The sequence below is a fragment of the Gadus morhua genome, chromosome 8, assembly GCF_902167405.1.
Source record: "Gadus morhua chromosome 8, gadMor3.0, whole genome shotgun sequence".
NCBI lineage: Eukaryota > Metazoa > Chordata > Actinopteri > Gadiformes > Gadidae > Gadus > Gadus morhua.
The window spans coordinates 25,177,333-25,195,517 of NC_044055.1; the positions used below are offsets into that span (position 1 = coordinate 25,177,333).

Consider the following 18,185-nt stretch of genomic DNA (forward strand, 5'->3'; position numbering starts at 1 on the left):
TGAAAGGAGTCGTAGTGAAACAAATGTTGTTTCAGCCCAGCATAATAATTGTTAAATAATTATTGTTGTCCAGATGGCAGGAGGAGTGTAATTTAAAGATCACACATAGAGAATCATCCGGGGGGTTATTAACTTATACTTCCATGGTCAGTAAACAATGCGACTGTGCTCCCTCAGACCTCTCGCTTATGATGCTATAATGCTAACAATGCTAGTTAACGAGAATATTTCTGCATCCGGCGCGTCATGCATTAGGGCGTGGCTAGGCGCCCATGATGCGGAAGCAAATCTCTCCTTGATGTTCCCCTGCTCCATTGAGCAGTTTTCATAGGAATGAATGGGCGGCCATGTTTTAGTCCGCTGTCCTCTCTTTAATCGGTCCATGCTTGTGATCCACTTCTTAACCTTTTACCTCTCGCACCCTCCCTCCACAGACCTCTCTTTGACCAATTACCTGTTTATATACAAGACCATCCATCTGCCTCTCCACCAGCTAGGACTTCCAACCACCATTTGGATTCCCGCTGCAGTATGTCGATGGGGCAAGCAAGGCCACGCTTGTTAATCCCCCATTAGGTGGGGAGGGGACAGCGCAAGCGTAGGAGGGTTAAATGCGGAGGAGGGGGGGGGGTTCGGTGGGGGGAGGGCTGCTCTGTATGGTGCCGTTGATTGATGGAGGCGAGGCGTAGCGGCCGGCGTGTGTTCGGTCAGGGAGATCAAGGACTCGTAGCGCTGCGCCGCATTGATCAACCTCCCAAGCAGGATGCAGACGGAGCACACACACACTGCACAGGAGTGAACACACTATTCATCCCGACCTCCGCATGTGTGCCGGCTCCCACAACATCACACGCACACAACATCAGACACACACACCAACACACACGTTGCGCCGGCACTGATTTTTCTTTCTTTAATTAAAAAATACATTTATATATTCGGCAGCTTGAACTTGTTGCCCAGAAACACAAGGAAAAGAGAACAAATAAAGGACAAAAAGGTTGGTACAAAATATATTTTCTTTTTTAAAATAAAACAGAAATCCTTATCAAGGTCCTCTGGGGAAGACCAGCGCAGAAACACAACAACGGTAAAACTGAAAAACCAGAACATCATGGAGAGACGGGAGGTTAACACAAAGACATGGTACTCAACAAGACTTCACATCAAAAACAGAATCATAAAAAACAATCAACACTATTTTTGAGAGCTGATCGAAAAAGGACCTCTTCTATGGCGTCTTAAATACCTTAAAAACAGCAGCTGGGGTATGAAGAATTAAGGAAGGACAAAGTGGGGAGGCCGAGCTGTCCCTCCTGTTCCTGACTAACATCCTGATCAGCTTTTCACTGGAATCATGCGGCCTACACAGAGAGGGTCTCTGTCTCCGTTATGAACAGGGAGAACAAGATGACCCAGACAGAAGAACTTCGCCAGTCCGCTGCTCCGTGATGACGGACAACAACCATTACAGCTTTAGCCGAAGTTGACGGGTGAACTAGGGTTGAGGTTTGCTGGTTCGGTCTAGCAGCCATGTTGAATAGAGAAATAACAAACAGCTCCCCGGTAACCCCATGAACAGGATGATCTTTACCACTTGGTCATTCTTAAAGATACCACAATCTTGGTAAGAGTGTAAGAGACAACATATCCATTTTAAAAACAATCTCTCTCTCTCTCTGGTTTGCCAACAGATAACAATGAGACATGACCGGTGGTCTCTGCCTTCTCTGGTCCTGGGACGGGCTCAACTCCAGACGCTGAAAGCTACGCAATGTCTTTTGACTACCTTTTCATTTGGAGATGTCTAGGTTTCTTTGTGTGCGTGCGTGTATGTGTGTGTGTGTATGTGTGTGTGGGGGTGTATGTGTGTGTGTCTGTGTCTGTGGTGAGGGGTCCATTGATGTTGTGACAGACAGATGCATGTCATTATTTCCATGATTCATGACTCTTTTCTAAAAGTATCGCAGGCAAAACAACCAGGAAGTTATACAAATAAAATAAAACCCCCGCAGCTCAGAGCTGACGTCCCCAAACTGGATCATCTCCTCCGCTAAGACGGCAGACAAACAGCAATGTCATGCTTTTAAGGGGGCTTAATATCCATCAGGCCTGTGCATTAGGGTGCAGAATCGCAGAAATAAACAAGTTAGCTTCCTGGGGGCTTTTTCCTCTGAAGGACTCTGCGTATAGGAGTCAGTGTCGACTCTGAGGCAAAAAAAAGAATACAGGAAGGAACCTTCTGCACAGTGCTGTACTGTTCGATGATGCTTTACTGGAGGAAACAAAAAGGCTGCCTTTTGAAGAAGGAACACAACACAAAACAACAGAGAGTGGAACTAACTGTGGGAAAGATTATTGTGGGCTGGTGAAAACAATTATATAAAAATAACTAAGAAGGAGGATAAATCCTAGATCTTGCATCTCTATGATCAACCATGAGTACTTTGACCTGGTTGTTCAAAAGTGTTAGTCTGGCAGTGAGAATATCGTTTTGGAGATCACCATAACAACCTGGATCACGTTATAGCAACGTGGGGCTGATGCTTTTCTTGCGTGGTCAACGTCACTCAATAGACAGTATCAGAAATCACCTCCATCACTTCCCCTCTTCCTTCTTATTTTTTAAAAACAAATTATATATATATATATATATATATATATATATATATATATATATTATATTAAACCTCTTAGTGCAGCTCAAAGGTCATTACTAGGGCGAGAATAGACATCAATATGAATATGATTTATATATGTCTTTCAGTTGTGGATGTTTCCTTTCTGTTAGCGTTTTTATTTATCAGGTGTCCTCATCATTTTGTGCAGAGTAAATTGAATTGGGCTGAGGCGATTCTCAATTTCTGTCCATTCCTCCCCCATGATAAGGCTTCAAACCCGGAGTCAAACATGGGAGGAGCCCACAGACCGACCCTGTGTCCACGGTAACAAGCTGATATCCTACTAGAGGAGCGGAAGTGAGCAGATATCCATCACCGCCTGCAAATTGACAAGAAAAGCACACATTGGACTCAACTCATTTACTGTTTTACTCTTTAAAGTGTTTCTAAAGGAAATTATTTGAGAAAACATTTTTGGAGTAAAATGTTACATTAAAGCAGAAATCACATTAGATAACGCAGTCATAAGCATTAACTTCGTTAATTAAGAGTTAAATGAACGTCTCATAATTTACCGATGTTGTTCATGTTCACGCAAGTTGTTTATTTAAACTATGTTATGGTGTTCATGTTAACTAAGTTATTCATTATTGTATTATGGTTATTATGGTTTAGGTTGACCCTAACTGTAAGTAGTGAATTACAATATAGTATACAATCCTAACCCACCACTCCTAACCTTTAACCCTATGCTATTGCTATATAGTAGGGCCTACAACTTCATTACCTAATATGAATTAAGGGTTAATTAATATACACTTATTGCAAAGTGTTACCAATTAATTTAGGATTCTATCGGTCCTGCTATGCCATTCATACTGACATGGTTTATCATCAAGAAAGAGAAATTAGGCAGGACGAAGGAGAACTAAGAGTTATCTTAAATTATTGAACACTGTGAACTCATCCAGAGGCCTTGATATAGGAAACTGCTTCAAGATTATGAAAAGATTAGAAATTCTAGATTAGCAAACCATGGGTCAGGTAAATAGTCTAGTCCAAGTAACAAAAATAATGTAAATTAACTTAATTTAACTGAAATACCTTTGTTATTAAATAACCTTAGTAACCTGTCCGTTAGCCCAGGCCTAGTACCTCTGTCTGCTGGTGGAGCCCCAGCTGTCCAGCAGCTGGGTGCTGGCCAGCTCCAGGTTCCACTCACAGACCTCCAGCAGCTTCAGGCACTCTGCCCTGGTCCCCACACCCAGGCAGAACAACTGCTCCACCTGCAGGGGAGGAATAGGGTTGGAGGGGGGTGGAGGGAGGGAAGGAAAGAGGAGAGCAGGGTAGGCGGGAGAGAGGTGGGGAAGGAGAGGAGAGATTACTCTTCAGATGAAGAGTCACAGAGGAGAGTGAAACCACATTCCTTTCCATATTATATATATACAAATTTCCTTAATCACAGCCTATAAAGTTTTCACAGGCCCTTTGAAGGGCACGGACAAACCTCCCGACTCTGAGGGTGAGAAAGAGAGAGAAGAGGACAGAGGAACAGAGAAGAGAAAAGAAAAGAAGGCTCAAAATGTGAGAAATCAAAGAGAGGGAGATTGAGAAGCACATAGCTCATCTCTATTGGAAAGAGAGTTGATCCATTTTAATTGACCCAGTGCGTTGAGAGATAGCCCTCGGAAAAGGGGGGTTCAATGTTTGACCTGAGACTATAAGGTTATGAAGAGTCTTCGGGCTCTACATACAGATGATGTTTCTAGGGAGGGGCAATGATGGAGAAACCTCTCTCTCTCTCGTTCTCGCCCTGTTGCTCTCTCTCGTTCTCGCCCATTTGCTCTCTCTCTCTCTCTCTCTCTCTCTCTCTCTCTCTCTCTCTCTCTCTCTCTCTCTCTCTCTCTCTCTCTCTCTCTCTCGCAGTGAGGAGGAGGGGGAGGAGAGGGACTGAAGACAGCCTGCCTCACACGGAGACACAGCTGGCTAGTGATGTACAGCAGGGGAAAAACTATGAAGTAGAGCAAAATTAATGAACTGTGTTTTTACACGATTGTGTGACTTGACTCCATTTCATCAGGCACTTTGTAGAGCACGTACTGTTTGTAAATAGACTGGAATTGTCAGCCTCATTGTCAGCTCTACTGTCAGCCTCACTTTCAGCTCTACTGTCAGCCTCACTTTCAGCTCTACTGTCAGCCTCACTGTCAGCTCTACTGTCAGCCTCACTGTCAGCTCTACTGTCAGCTCTACTGTCAGCCTCACTGTAAGCTCTACTGTCAGCCTCACTTCCAGCTCTACTGTCAGCTCTTCTGTCAGCTCTACTGTTAGCCTCACTGTCAGCACTACTGTCAGCCTCACTGTAAGCTCTACTGTCAGCCTCACTTTCAGCTCTACTGTCAGCTCCACTGTCAGCCTCAATGTCAGCTCCACTGTCAGCTCTACTGTCAGCTCTACTGTCAGCTCCACTGTCAGCCTCACTGTCAGCCTCACTGTCAGCTCTACTGTCAGCCTCACTGTCAGCCTCACTGTCAGCCTCACTGTCAGCTCTACTGTCAGCTCCACTGTCAGCCTCACTGAGCCTCTATGATTTAGGGGCTGGATGTTCAGCATCAGACTGGGTCTCCAGGCGCTGGCCTTCAGCCAGGATCCACCCAGCGTTTCTTTGTGTCCTCAACACGGAGGCTTCTCCAGCAGGTCTGATGTCATAGCAGAGACGTTTAAACACACGTCTCAGTAGGTTCACTGGAGCTATCGGGTGTTGAGGGGCCGCTGGGTATTCAATCTGTATTCCATTGAAACTCTCAAATCATGGGAATTTCGGTTCAATTTGGAATTAATGTCATGTTGAGATGTCCTTATTTATTCAAAATGAACGTTTTTTTTTAAAAATAAGAGATAAGGATATCTCTCACCCTGGTCCCTATTTCAAGGTTCTTTCTATGCGTACTGTATGGTAGGGCTGAGGCCCTGAGGCTCTCACCGTCATAATACTGAAGCAGTGTTTGAGAAATGTGCTTGGCTCGAGCATTAACAGATGTCGCCCACGGCAACCACAAAGTCACATCACATTTACTCATCTCAGAGAAGTTCTCAATGGTTGCATTTTGTTACTAATTTTATTTTTATCTCTAGAAAGACCTCATAGCTACATGCGTGAGCACACACATCCTGGGGCTGTGATGGAGTTAAACTATCACAGTCCCAATCAGGAACATGCTTCCACATATTAACGCCCTAATCTTAACCTGTAATGATAATTTCATAGTGTGCTGATAGCGTTAGTTTGAGTAGGTAAAAATGTGTCCTTAGAATGGAATCCCAATGGACTACATTTCAGTAGATGTGAGAAGAATTCAAATTAAATATAAATATATCTATTCTGTGTATATTCTTCAGAGTAGAATTCCTTCCTCTGTCCTCACCGTTTGCACACTGCAAATTAAGAATACTTGTATACTTCTATGTTTGTATAGCATTTCGCTCACATGCATTTTGCATCACGAAATTGTACTTTTTATTTCTGCATTTCACAAAATCCCGAGACAAAGCCCTGTTGTTGGCATAGCTCCTATTCCTACCCCCTGATGCTACGCCCACAATAGGGCGTAGCCCCTGGTGCGGGATGCCGGCGCCCTCCTCAGTGTAGCTCAGCTGTGGTACCTTGAGATAGTGCACGGCTTGGAGAACGCTCCAGCCTTGGTTCTGGAGGGCCGTCTGGCATTCCTCCACGGTCACTCCGTGCACAGCCTGCTGCACCTGGGAAACACAAAGCAGGTTGCCATGGTTATCAGCAAAACCCAGAATCCTATGCTGGGCCCCGTTTCCCGAAAGCGTCGTTAGCCTAAGTGGATTGTGAAGTGCGTCGAAAGGGCATCGTAGAGTTTTCACCGCGTTTCCCGAAAGCATCGTTGGTCACGAACGTCTTGAAAATGCTCGTAGCTAACGAGTACTCCAGGGGTGCTCGTAGGTACTCGTAGGACGCTAAGAGCATCGTCAGCTATAGCCTCAGTGGCGTCACCATCGGACATTCCATATATTGGATGCGTTTTATTAAAACGCATTGCGCCTTTATGTTCTTAGTTTGGTAATTAATAAAGATTATTAATTAATTTATTAATAAAGATGTTAAAATGGCCAAAATAAAACGGGACAGTCCAGAAAATGTTTGCGCAGGCAGGGCACTCAAAATGTGTGAGAGAAAGTGGGGGGATTTGTGCAGACTGACATAGGCTACTCATATAACGTAGCATAAAATAATGTAAAAAATAAATAAAAAATAACGAAATTAAAGAAATTAAAAAAAATAAAAAATAAAGAAATACATTTTTTTATAAAAAACAAGCAAAGAAGCAGGCAAAAGGCTGGGATATGGTGGGGATTGGTCACGTTGACGGGAATGTTTAGTGACATGAGGGAGGGTGGAGGGGGTTAAAAAAAAGTCTCAATCACTATTCGATGCGCATGAAAACAAGCCGCGTAGTTATGAGGGAGGCCGTCCTCACACCGATCTTCCTCATCGTCATCGTCCTCAACGTCCTCCGGTTCAAGCAATGCCACCCCAGCCTTAGCTGCAATGTTGTGCAACATAGCCGTCACACATATCACGGCGCATGACTTGGCCGGCGAAAACTGGAGCCCTCCGCCTGACTTGTGAAGGCATCTAAAGCGCAACTTCCACCTCCCGATCGTGCGCTCAACGATGCACCGGGCCAGACGGTGGGCTTCGTTGTATTCCTCATCATGGACGTCTCCCGGGTTATTCACAGGTGTGAAGAGGAATTATTTCAGGGGGGAAAATGCCGTGAAACGCACAGTGCATTCAGGATTAGGACTGATATATGTCGGTTTAAGCCTAATCAATTGTGTTTTAATGTCTTTAGCATTCATATAATTGCAGTCTATTTTTTTTGTAGGCTACTCTGCTGTTGTCCTTGATGGGGATATATTTTAACCCTTTTTAACACAATTTTCCTGCGACATTCCTGCGTCTCCCCCTCCTACGGAGCCCATTTCAGCACCGTGTCAGTAGACAGTTACAATCCTACGACGTCGTGAGTGCAGCGAATGCACGTTCACGTTAAGAGGAGTTTCGGGAAACGCTCCAAAGAAATTGACGATGGATCGCAAGATCCATCGGGAGAATGATCGTACGAGCGAAGATCCATCGTTATCGGGAAACGGGGCCCTGATCTGGTGTTGTCAATGTCAGATTTGTTTTTATGTCAGATTTACACACGCAACCTCACACACCCACACAGACACACGCACACGTATCCACAGAAATGCACATGCACACCTACCCATCTACATATACACACATGCAGACACACAGACACAAACACATAAACATGCAAACCTACACGCACAAACAAACACACAGTGGCATAGGTTTTTGTGCGTCAAACACTATTTACAAACAAGTTTTACGCTGCACTTTGTGCCTTTTCTCTAAGCATTTATGGTCAAAATATCTTTATTCATCACAAAATGTGACAACTCAAAGTGGAATATAATGTAGTAAGCCTCTCAGGCATCTTGTAATGCTTTCAACTATCAATCTCCCTTTTCTCCTTTATACGATCCCTGCTGAGTCAACAAACATTCCGGTTGATTTAGTCTTACGTCCTCTGTTGAGGCTTTTGTTAGGAAACAATTTTGTGGGAGAATAAAAGACCAAGTGCTGAAAAAAATCCACACAAATACACTTCCACACACTCACACTAACCATCACACACACACACACACACACACACACACACACACACACACACACACACACACACACACACACACACACACACACACACACACACACACACACATACACACACACACAAACACATGCACACAAACACACCCACCCACAAAGCATGAGTTTCTGTAGCAGGGCATTGGGTACATTTGAAGGGACATTAGTAGAGCTGCCATTCTTTAATCTGACAGTACCATCTCCCTCTGTTATTGGACCACAGCGCTACAATTAAACTGGATGTTTACGGTGGTGTCCAGCACCTGACCATTATCACAGCAGCTCATCAGATCCTGTCTAGTCTAGTGTGAACCGAGCCAGGATAGGGGGGTATTTCATCCACAGTCCTCTCTGAAGGGGTGTGGATAGGGGGGTATTTCATCCACAGTCCTCTCTGAAGGGGTGTGGATAGGGGGGCATTAAATCCACAGGCCTCTCTGAACGTGTCCTCCAGGAGAGGAGCCTCAGGCTGGGGCTGAACTGAAAGGGCCCCTACTCTGCCAGGAGATGGGATCTAGATCAACCATTACCAGCCATCTCACCAGCACCCCTGTAGACACGTCAGCGGGCGTGGGAGTGGAGTCCACCAAAGGTGTAATGGGATAGGTCGGCCTCTAACTCGATGGTCGTGTTTCCGAGAAATCCAAACTGTAAGTATTGCAATTTAAGATTTTTTCCCAATATGTTGTTGATTCACAGTTCATTCTGTTTGAACATGAGCTGTGGTAGTATTACATTTATGGCGTCATTTGATTCAACTCCACTTTAACATTTTGATCATCAGCCATTAGAACAACAGAAGTGTGGAGGTCCATCAAAGATGGAGAGTGTTATTTTGTTGTTGTTACTCTACCATGGGCATTAATATGTTTTCTTACAATACACTTACACTTGTACATCACATTCTTTCCAATAACCACGCAAGCTCGTACAGTAGTAGAAAAGCGACCCTTTCAATGAATTATAGATTCCTGGCATTGCATTGTTCATATCTTTGTATTTCTGACACGCTTTGCAGCACCTTACCTTCCTCAACTGTTCTCTCCATATGGCAGTGGTCTATTTAATGAGCACAGCTTTTTCTATTCCCGTAAACAAACTTTCAATTTAAATCGTGATTTACCCGTTTGTATAGAATTCAATTAACCGGAAAAGGCAATCAATTCATTTACAAAACACATCAATTTGTGTATGCGTCAATGTGCCAGAGAGTCAAAAGGCAACCTGCACACACACACTCTCTCAGAATTTCTCCTTCAACACAATTAATGTTTATTTGCACGACCGTGAAAGTGCACACACACACACACACACACACACACACACACACACACACACACACACACACACACACACACACACACACACGGCCCTCTGCTGCCCTCTACTGTTCCATTACCATTTGATTCAATACTCACTAGCAAACTGTCAAACACCATCCATACAAACAGCAAACTATAAATATGGAATCCAGTGCATTATTGAACGCCGTTCATTGTCTCAGTGGCGGTAGCCACACTGAGACGCGATTTCCAATGGGAGATGGATGGCTGTGGTTTCTAGCCACTTCTGTACTGTAATGTTATACTTTCTGATCCTCTGTCCTCTCCCCTCGCTCACATCGATCCAAGTGGATGTCTTGAAGACTGATAGAGTGAAGCACCACAAGGTGCAGCACAAAGAGATGGTCAACACATTCACAGTCAAACATATCATCCATAACAACGATGAATGGTAAATGTTTCTGCCATTACCTCGGGTTCAATCAATACCTAATATCAGAAGCAGGGGAAACTTGGAAAGAATGACGTCAAACCTGAAGCAGCTGAACTTACCATGTGGACCGTCTCAGCCCTGCTCGTCTCAGCCTCGGGAGCTCCCGGGGCTTCAGAACCTTCTGAACAGACCCTGGGCAGACTCAACGAGGTCCTCAGCCCCGGACCCTGGACCCCGCCCAGGCTGCTGTTGTTGTTGGAGGAGGAGTTAGCCTTGAGGTCACCAAGCTGGCCCTGACCCTGACCCTGACCCTGGCCCTGACCCTGACCCTGACCCTGGCCAAGGCCCTGACCCAGACCCTGGCCCAGATCCTGGCCCAGGCCCAGACCTTGGCCCTGGCCCAGACCCTGGCCAAGGCCCTGACCCTGGCCCAGACCTTGGCCCTGGCCCAGACCCTGGACGAGGGTCTGGCTCTGGCCCAGACCTTGGCCCTGGCCCAGACCCTGGACGAGGGTCTGGCTGCTGACCACCATGGGTCTGACGGTGGCCGTGTTCGCCTGACGCGCCTGCCTGTCCTCCGCGACCCCACCGCCAGGGGGGGTGTGGGTGGACAGACTCTCGGCCTCCCGGAAGAAGCGGTCGTAGCGGTCGAGGTACGGAGGCCGGTCGGGCAGGAGGTAGTAATGGGTGCTGCTGACCTTGAGGCCGTCGCGGACGATGGGGAGGATGCAGGGACCCTTACTGGCCGGGTCCTTTGGGTACGGCTGGGCATGGATCACCTTGGGCGCGGTATACTTGGGGTCTGAGGCGAAGCTGTGTGTAGTTGGCATGAGTTTCCCTAGGGAGCTTGTGAGGTAGGAGCAGGGGGAGGCGATGGGAGCCGACTGGGTGCCGGGGCTGGTTGAGAAGGCTCTTTGGTGGGGGGAGCCCAGCCCCAGGCCCATGGGGCTTGGGGTCCTGGAGCCGGGCGGTGACAGAGGATCCCTTGGGGGGATCTGAGGCGGTATGCCCCTGGTCTCCGGGCCTGAGAGGTCCTCCACTGAGGCGGTGGTGGGGGGCGGCGACAGGGAGTGGTCAGCCGACCAGCGGAAGGGCGTGTAGTCGCCCCTCTTCAGCGGCCGCGGGGGGATGGGGACGCGGGGCGGTATCTGGGGTCTGTCCTCGGTGAACGACGGCACCACCTTGTGCGTCTCGACCGGCTCCTGAGACGAAGCCAGCGGCGTCCGGGAGGGAGAGGCTCCTCCCCCTGCTCCCGGGGGGGGGGCGCTGAGCCTCCTCATGACCTCCTGCTGGAGCTCCTGGAAGAGGGACGCCGCCACGGAGGAGGAGGAAGGGGCAGGTGGCGGGGGGAGGGGCAGGGCATTGACGCAGGGAGTGAATAGGCTGTTGTCCAGGGTGGGTCTCTGGCCCGGGGGGCAGAGGGTCTCCCCCTCCACCGACCCACGGGGAGGAGTGCCGTCCCTCGGGGGCTCTGCATACTGCTGCTCCACGCTGGTGAAGGAGCTCACCTGGGGAAACCAGGAGAGCATGATGTCACACGGACTCGTCTCTCATAGTCTGCCCATGCGACGTTAGCATTTCCTTCGAGATGAGAGCGTTCTCTGGCGCTAAAGGATATGATTGATATGAACCCTGGCGGACTTCATCAGGCTCTGCCAACTCTCTGCCCCTCACTACACCAACAACTACCATCGAGGAATGCCTAGCTGGCTTTTGCTCACATTGCTTAGCAAACGTAACATTACTATTGCTTTTACAAAGTTATGGTCTATTTATTATAATCTTTATGCATTATTGAAGTTCATCATTCTGTTTGTATTCTTTGGTTATTTCCAGTATTTCCTATTTTTGATACAGATATACACATACACATTTTATATACATTTTATTGCACAAATTGCATTTTGTTGTTTCATAATTGTATTCTCAGTGTTTTAGTGTTTTTAACAAAATATAAAGCACAAAGAGTTTGTATTTTGGTGTGTAAAGGCTATGAATTCATGATTTCATTGAAGTGTAAACGCTGTAATAGATCTGATCAGATCCCTACCTCAATGTCCTCGTCCTGCGCCACGCGGTCGTACTCAGGGGGCGGGGGTAGCGGTCGGGCGTTCCAGTCCACCAACGGCGTGGGGTGGAGGAGCCGCTGCAAGGGCCCGGAAGGGCCCTGGGGGGGGGTCTGGTCCAGCAGGTGGTCCACGTCCAACGCCAGCTTGGCCAATGAGGGGACGGGGATCTCCGTGACAGGGGAAGGTGAAGAGAACTCCTCCCCGAAGTCAATGAGCGACACCTCGCTGTGAGGGGCGTGGCCCGGGCCGGAGCCCCGCCCCCCCGACGTGTGCCTGGTGGCCAAGACCCAGGCGGCCGGCTTGAGCTTGAGCCCCATGATGGAAGCCGGTTTCCGTAGCAACAGTCGCCCTGTGCGTCCCAGCGGTGCATCCTCATCCTCGGCGACGGAGTCGTAGCACGGCTCTGGAGAAAGAGGCTTGATACATAATTCATACATAATACCCTGCCACTAGCAGCCATACATCCCATACATAACACATGAATACACACAGACTTCAACCAACACAGTGAGGACACAAACACTGTTGAGACACAAAACTAATCTGGGGACAACCTGGAACAACAAGTTTAACCAAGATGTATGAGCACTGTGAAGCTGGCGAAGAGGGAGATACAGAGAGGGAGGGAGATATGGATGTGTATGTATATACGTGTGTATATACATGTGTGTGTGTATATATATATATATATATATATATATTAGAGCTGTCAAGCGATTAAAATATTTAATCGTGATTAATCGCATTAATGTCATAGTTAACTCACGATTAATCGCGAATTATTTTTCTATGCTAAATATCCCTTGATTTTTTTTGTCCCATAATTATTCTCATTTTAATTCTCTTATCAACATGGTGAAGTGCATCGGCTTGCCTTGTGCAAATGATTTTTTATTGATAACAACATTGGCATATACTGATCAAAACAGGACGATACAAAAAAAGAGCCTATAGTGCAATTAAACGACTGCTTTGAAGAAATGTCATTTGAACATAGCAGTCAGGCTACTGCTTCTTTGTTTTGAGCCAAAGAAAAAAAAAATATATATATATATATTTTTTTTTATTAAATAATTGCGTTAATCGCGTGATACATTTTTTAACGCCGTTAAAATTGGTTTGCGTTAACGCCGTTAATAACGCGTTTAACTGACAGCTCTAATATATATATACACAGAAAGGGCAGGGGTGATGGGAGAGAGCAGGGGAGGCCACACTTACTGCTTGGAAACCCTGTGGGCTGGGGAGGCCGCGGCGGGGGGTCCGCTGCGCAAAACAAGCGCACCCCGCCCCAGGCAGAGAGGAACAAGACAGCAGCAGCAGTGAATAGAATGCACACGGAGAACAAGAGAGAGGGAGCGAGAGAGAGAGAGAGAGAGAGACAGAGAGAGAAAGAGAGGCATACAGAAGGACAGACAGAAAAACAGCAAAAGGGCGAGAGCGAGAACGAGAGGGAGAGAGGCAAAAGGGAAAAGAAGGACATCGCATTAGTCCAACAAAGAAAAGTAAGATATTGCAACAAAGCAAAACACAGCAAACAAAACAAAAGACAGCAAGCAATGGTCTTCCTGGGGTCATGAAGGATTAAGCCCTTCATGACCCCAGATGGTCAACACATTCACAGTCAAACACAGTCAAATATTTATGGAGAGGGGTTTAAACTTGAGAAGAAACTTCAACACTGTTCTACATCTTGTTACTCTTTCTTTGACCACACAGTGAGCCTGTGTTCGACCTTGTTGCGTACAATTAACCGTCTTTACCATTAACCATCTTCAATACCCAGTAAGCTGTGAACAGAACTGGGGGGACTGCTACTCACTTTTAGCCCGACCGGGGAGCTGGGCGGGCCGGGGAGAGGGCAACTCTACACCCAGAAGAGTATCAGGAGGATCCATGGGGTTACCAAGATACAAACTGAGAGACAGAGAGGAAAACATTAACCCCTAGAGTATCAGGAGGATCCATGGGGTTACCAAGATACAAACTGAGAGACAGAGAGGAAAACATTAACCCCTAGAGTATCAGGAGGATCCATGGGGTTACCAAGATACAAACTGAGAGACAGAGAGGAAAACATTAACCCCTATAGTATCAGGAGGATCCATGGGGTTACCAAGATACAAGCTGAGAGACAGAGAGGAAGAATTTAACCACCAGAGAGATGGAGAGGGAGAGAGAGAGAAAAAGAGAGACAGAGACAGACAGAAAGAGACAGAGAGAGAGAGAGAGAGACAGAGACAGAGAAAGAGACAGAGACAGAGAGAGAGAGAGAGAGAGAGAGAGAGAGAGAGGGGAACAGTATGTCTCAAAAAAGACAATAGGCCCATTATAATAAATAAACCATCTCTTATATGCCCAGCCATGGTTGTACATTTTAAAATGATGTGCTTACACCATCTATGGGTGACTGTGTGCCAGTACATGCTCTCCATTTTTTTTCACACGCACACAACCTCAACTGAATTCCCTGTGTGCTGCATGGGGGTCCGAGCATGTGGAGCCAACCAGCCCAACGTGTACGATCGCCACCGTCTCAAAGCATATAAGCCATGCTGCTTTTGAACTGCATGCACATGGGAGGGTCTGTCCATACTGTTAAATAACCTTTTTATGACAGTCTCTCCCCGGTATGATTCGGTATCTCACTCAGTGACTTTACAACGCATACAATTGGTCTCTGAGTCTCCTGGGTAGCAAAACCAGGGCCGTAATGGCTAGAAAAGCTCCTCCCGTAAAACTAGAAGCGTTCCATCAAAATGTAATACTTCTCAATCATTTCTCCGTTAAAGGGGCGGGTCCGGACACAGTGACGTCTGGTCCTGCCCCCGGACCGTGGCCGGCCCATCAGTACCTCTGCTTTACATCCTCCATCCAGAGGTCAACACCCTGAGGATTCACTGGTCTACATCCAGAGCTTCAACATGCTGAGGGTTCACTGGTCTACATCCAGAGCTTCAACATGCTGAGGGTTCACTGGTCTACATCCAGAGCTTCAATATGCTGAGAGTTCTATGGCGGCCCTCTAGCGGAGCCCTCCAGGAACAAGCAGAGGACTTGTGGGCCCGTTTGCTCAGGATCAGCCGGTCGTCTGGGCCAATGCGTGGCTCTAAGGCAGTTTGTGTGGGGCCTTACTCGTCGATGCGGTCGGGGAAGCCCCAGCCGCGACGGGGGTCGTGGTCGCCGTGGCCCGTGTGGATGAAGCTGTTCTTCAGCGGGCGGCTGATGTCCCGGGCCGACAGGCCGGACACCGCCGTCACCACGTGCCTCGGGAACAGGCCCAGCTTCAGGGTCCTCTGGTTCTGTCCCCGCCACCAGAAGTTCTCCGCCCTGGGGGGAGCCCGACAGACAGACAGACAGACAGACAGGGGGAAACAGCTGCTTATTAGTGCAGACATTTTTCAAAAAAATTATATTATTTTGCTCATTTTGAAAGGATTGTTTGCAAACACTGGGGATGGAACTCAGAACATCTCAGCTCAGTAATATGGAATCCTTTGTGCTCTTTGCTCCAGTGGCATGATATATATATATATATATAGGGCGTTATATACTGCAATTATAATGAGAAATTACAAAAAGACCAAACTCCGACTGATGACGTGATGCAGTCCTTCTGCATGCCGTCACTGAGTTGTCAATGATTTCACCCACCTGCCTTCGATGACGGTGATGACATCATCGATTTGAATCAGCAGCTTGTCCTGCTCTTCAAAGTCATGGAGGGCGGACATGTCTGTTGGCATGCTCTGGAAAAACACCCCCCCCCCACACACACACACACACACACACACACACACACACACACACACACACACACAATCAGAGATCAGGGCCCTGTTTCCCGAAAATTAGCCTAAGTGGACCGTGGAGTGCGTCGTACGAGCATCGTACAGTTTTCACACTGTTTCCCGAAAGCATCGTTGGTAACGAACGTCGTGAAAATGCTCGTAGCTAACGAGGACTCCAGGGGAACTCGTAGGATGCTAAGAGCATCTCTAGCCTACTATAACCTCAGTGGCGTCACCAGCGGACGATATTAGGCATTTTTCAAACTATTCGGTGTCGGCATTTATAATGGCCGATAAATGAATATTAAAAAATAATAATAATATTCGCCCAAACCCGCTGAATCAGCCAGAGTTAGGCAGAGTGAATGACGGAGATCGACGGAGATCATCGGTGTTGTTCATGTGTGCAAGTGTGTTCATGGTAAGTTGGCAACTGTCACGAGACATACATTGCTTGAATAACAATTAAAAGAACATCCCCATCAATTCTCTAAAGTTGATAAGCATGACTTAATTCATGACTACCATGTCCTGTTTTGCTGTTGTTACGTGTTATCTGAGAGTGAAAAGGATTTAAAGGATAACTACAAATAACCAATGTTAGGGAAATGTGTTTGTTTTGTTGCGCGTTTCTGGATTTTTTTTTGATATATAGATATCGGCCGACATATCGGCATATCGGATTTTTAAATCACAAAATATTCGTATCGGTATTGGCCTTAAAAATTCTATATCGGTCGGGCTCTAGTAGACATGTCACATGCATCATGCTGAGACCAGCGGTTGACTGAGAATTTCTGCAGATGTTTCTTGTTGCGATTGTTTGCATTAAGCACTGTAGGGGCTTTGGTGAGGCTGTGATGAAGTTCACTATTTATTGGACCCTGTCTTGACAGTAACGAACATCCCTGACCATAGTTAATCACGTTTGTAGTCTACACTCAGACGTGAACTCATTATTGCATGCGGGTGTCTTCATTCATAAAAATAATAAAACATTCGGGAGTATGCAATAATGCAAATGATTCTATAGAGGTCAGAGACTCCGTGCGCAGCCCCGCCTTCCCTAGTGAAACAAGAAAGCCCGCGCCGTGACGAACGGGGGATTTGACCCCTTCGGTATTACACAGGAAACTTGAGATAAGAAGGTGAAATCGCCGGGCATGCCAAGCTGTGACTGAAACCTGCTCGGCAGTGTAAAAAGACCTATAGCCTACTTCATCCTGCCCGACAATATGGGCAGGATCTAGACCAAGCTTTCCTAATCGGGTCAGCAATAGCCGTGTGTCAATGACTAGCCTCTGCGTTTGAATGATAATGAGTGAATGGAACGTTGCATTTTTAATGTCTACAAATATTCTAGACTAGAGAGTGCGCGCCAATCAATGCAACCTTGTGCGGAATCAGATAAAGTCGGCTCCCTTTGCTGCACAAGGTATGTTTCAGAAATCAGCACATTAGATAAATGTAGTTGTCGAACAAGCTATTTTTAGATTTTTGTAACATGGAATTATTTCAGGGGGGGAAGTGCCGTAAAAAATTTATGCACAGTGCGCTCAGGATTAGGACTGATATAGTCGGCCTAGGCCTAATCAATTGTGTTTTAATATCTTTAGCATTCATATTATTGTAGTCTATTCTTTTCATAGGCTACTCTGCTGATGGCCTTGATGGGGAGATATTTTAACCCTTTTAAACCCCATTTTCCTGAGACATTCCTGCGTCTCCCCCTCCTACATAGCCCGTTTCAGCACCATGTCACTGGACAGTTACAATCTACGTCATGTGTCGGAGCGGTCAGTAAATCAACGTGCATTCATCCTTTCGTAGCGTCACAATGCAATCTTTATTACGTAACCGTAACAGCAATATAAATTAAACTAATCTTAAACAGAAAACTCGCTTCATCTCGTAATGCGGTTGAAAATCGTTTGCCCTTCCGCTCTTTAGCCAAAAACACCTGTGCTCAGGTGACGTCTACATATAGAGTTACCACCCCCTGACATCATCAATGCATCATCATCGTCATCATCATCATCATCATAATCATTTCACGTCAACATGATAAATAGTATTTCATTATAAGTTACTCACGTGAATATGAAAAATATGACATAGATAAACCACAAATCCGTGCAATGGCTTCAACATCATGAGTGCAGTAAACGCTCGTTCATGTTAAGAGGAGTTTCGGGAAACGCTCAAAAGAAATTAATTTGTGATATTTGATAATTTC

At 46.5% G+C, this 18,185-nt stretch overlaps 1 protein-coding gene across 4 annotated transcripts in view; it reads right to left on the bottom strand.

Annotated features, from left to right (window-relative positions):
* Positions 1-902: 902 nt before the first annotated feature.
* tnk2b (tyrosine kinase, non-receptor, 2b) overlaps positions 903-18,185 on the bottom strand; it is a 69,284-nt gene continuing 52,001 nt past the window's right edge. For 2 of the 4 annotated variants that reach the window (XM_030364123.1, XM_030364124.1), the window contains exons 10-18: positions 15,813-15,907; positions 15,294-15,488; positions 13,981-14,075; positions 13,380-13,424; positions 12,140-12,561; positions 10,209-11,597; positions 6,285-6,380; positions 3,777-3,907; positions 903-3,000 (exon numbers count right to left, since the gene is read on the bottom strand). In XM_030364123.1, coding sequence (XP_030219983.1) covers positions 2,994-3,000; positions 3,777-3,907; positions 6,285-6,380; positions 10,209-11,597; positions 12,140-12,561; positions 13,380-13,424; positions 13,981-14,075; positions 15,294-15,488; positions 15,813-15,907 — 2,475 coding nt within the window. In that variant the 3' untranslated portion in view covers positions 903-2,993. The remainder of the gene's footprint in view (positions 3,001-3,776; positions 3,908-6,284; positions 6,381-10,208; positions 11,598-12,139; positions 12,562-13,379; positions 13,425-13,980; positions 14,076-15,293; positions 15,489-15,812; positions 15,908-18,185) is intronic. The other 2 variants (XM_030364125.1, XM_030364126.1) reach the window with 1 other exon arrangement.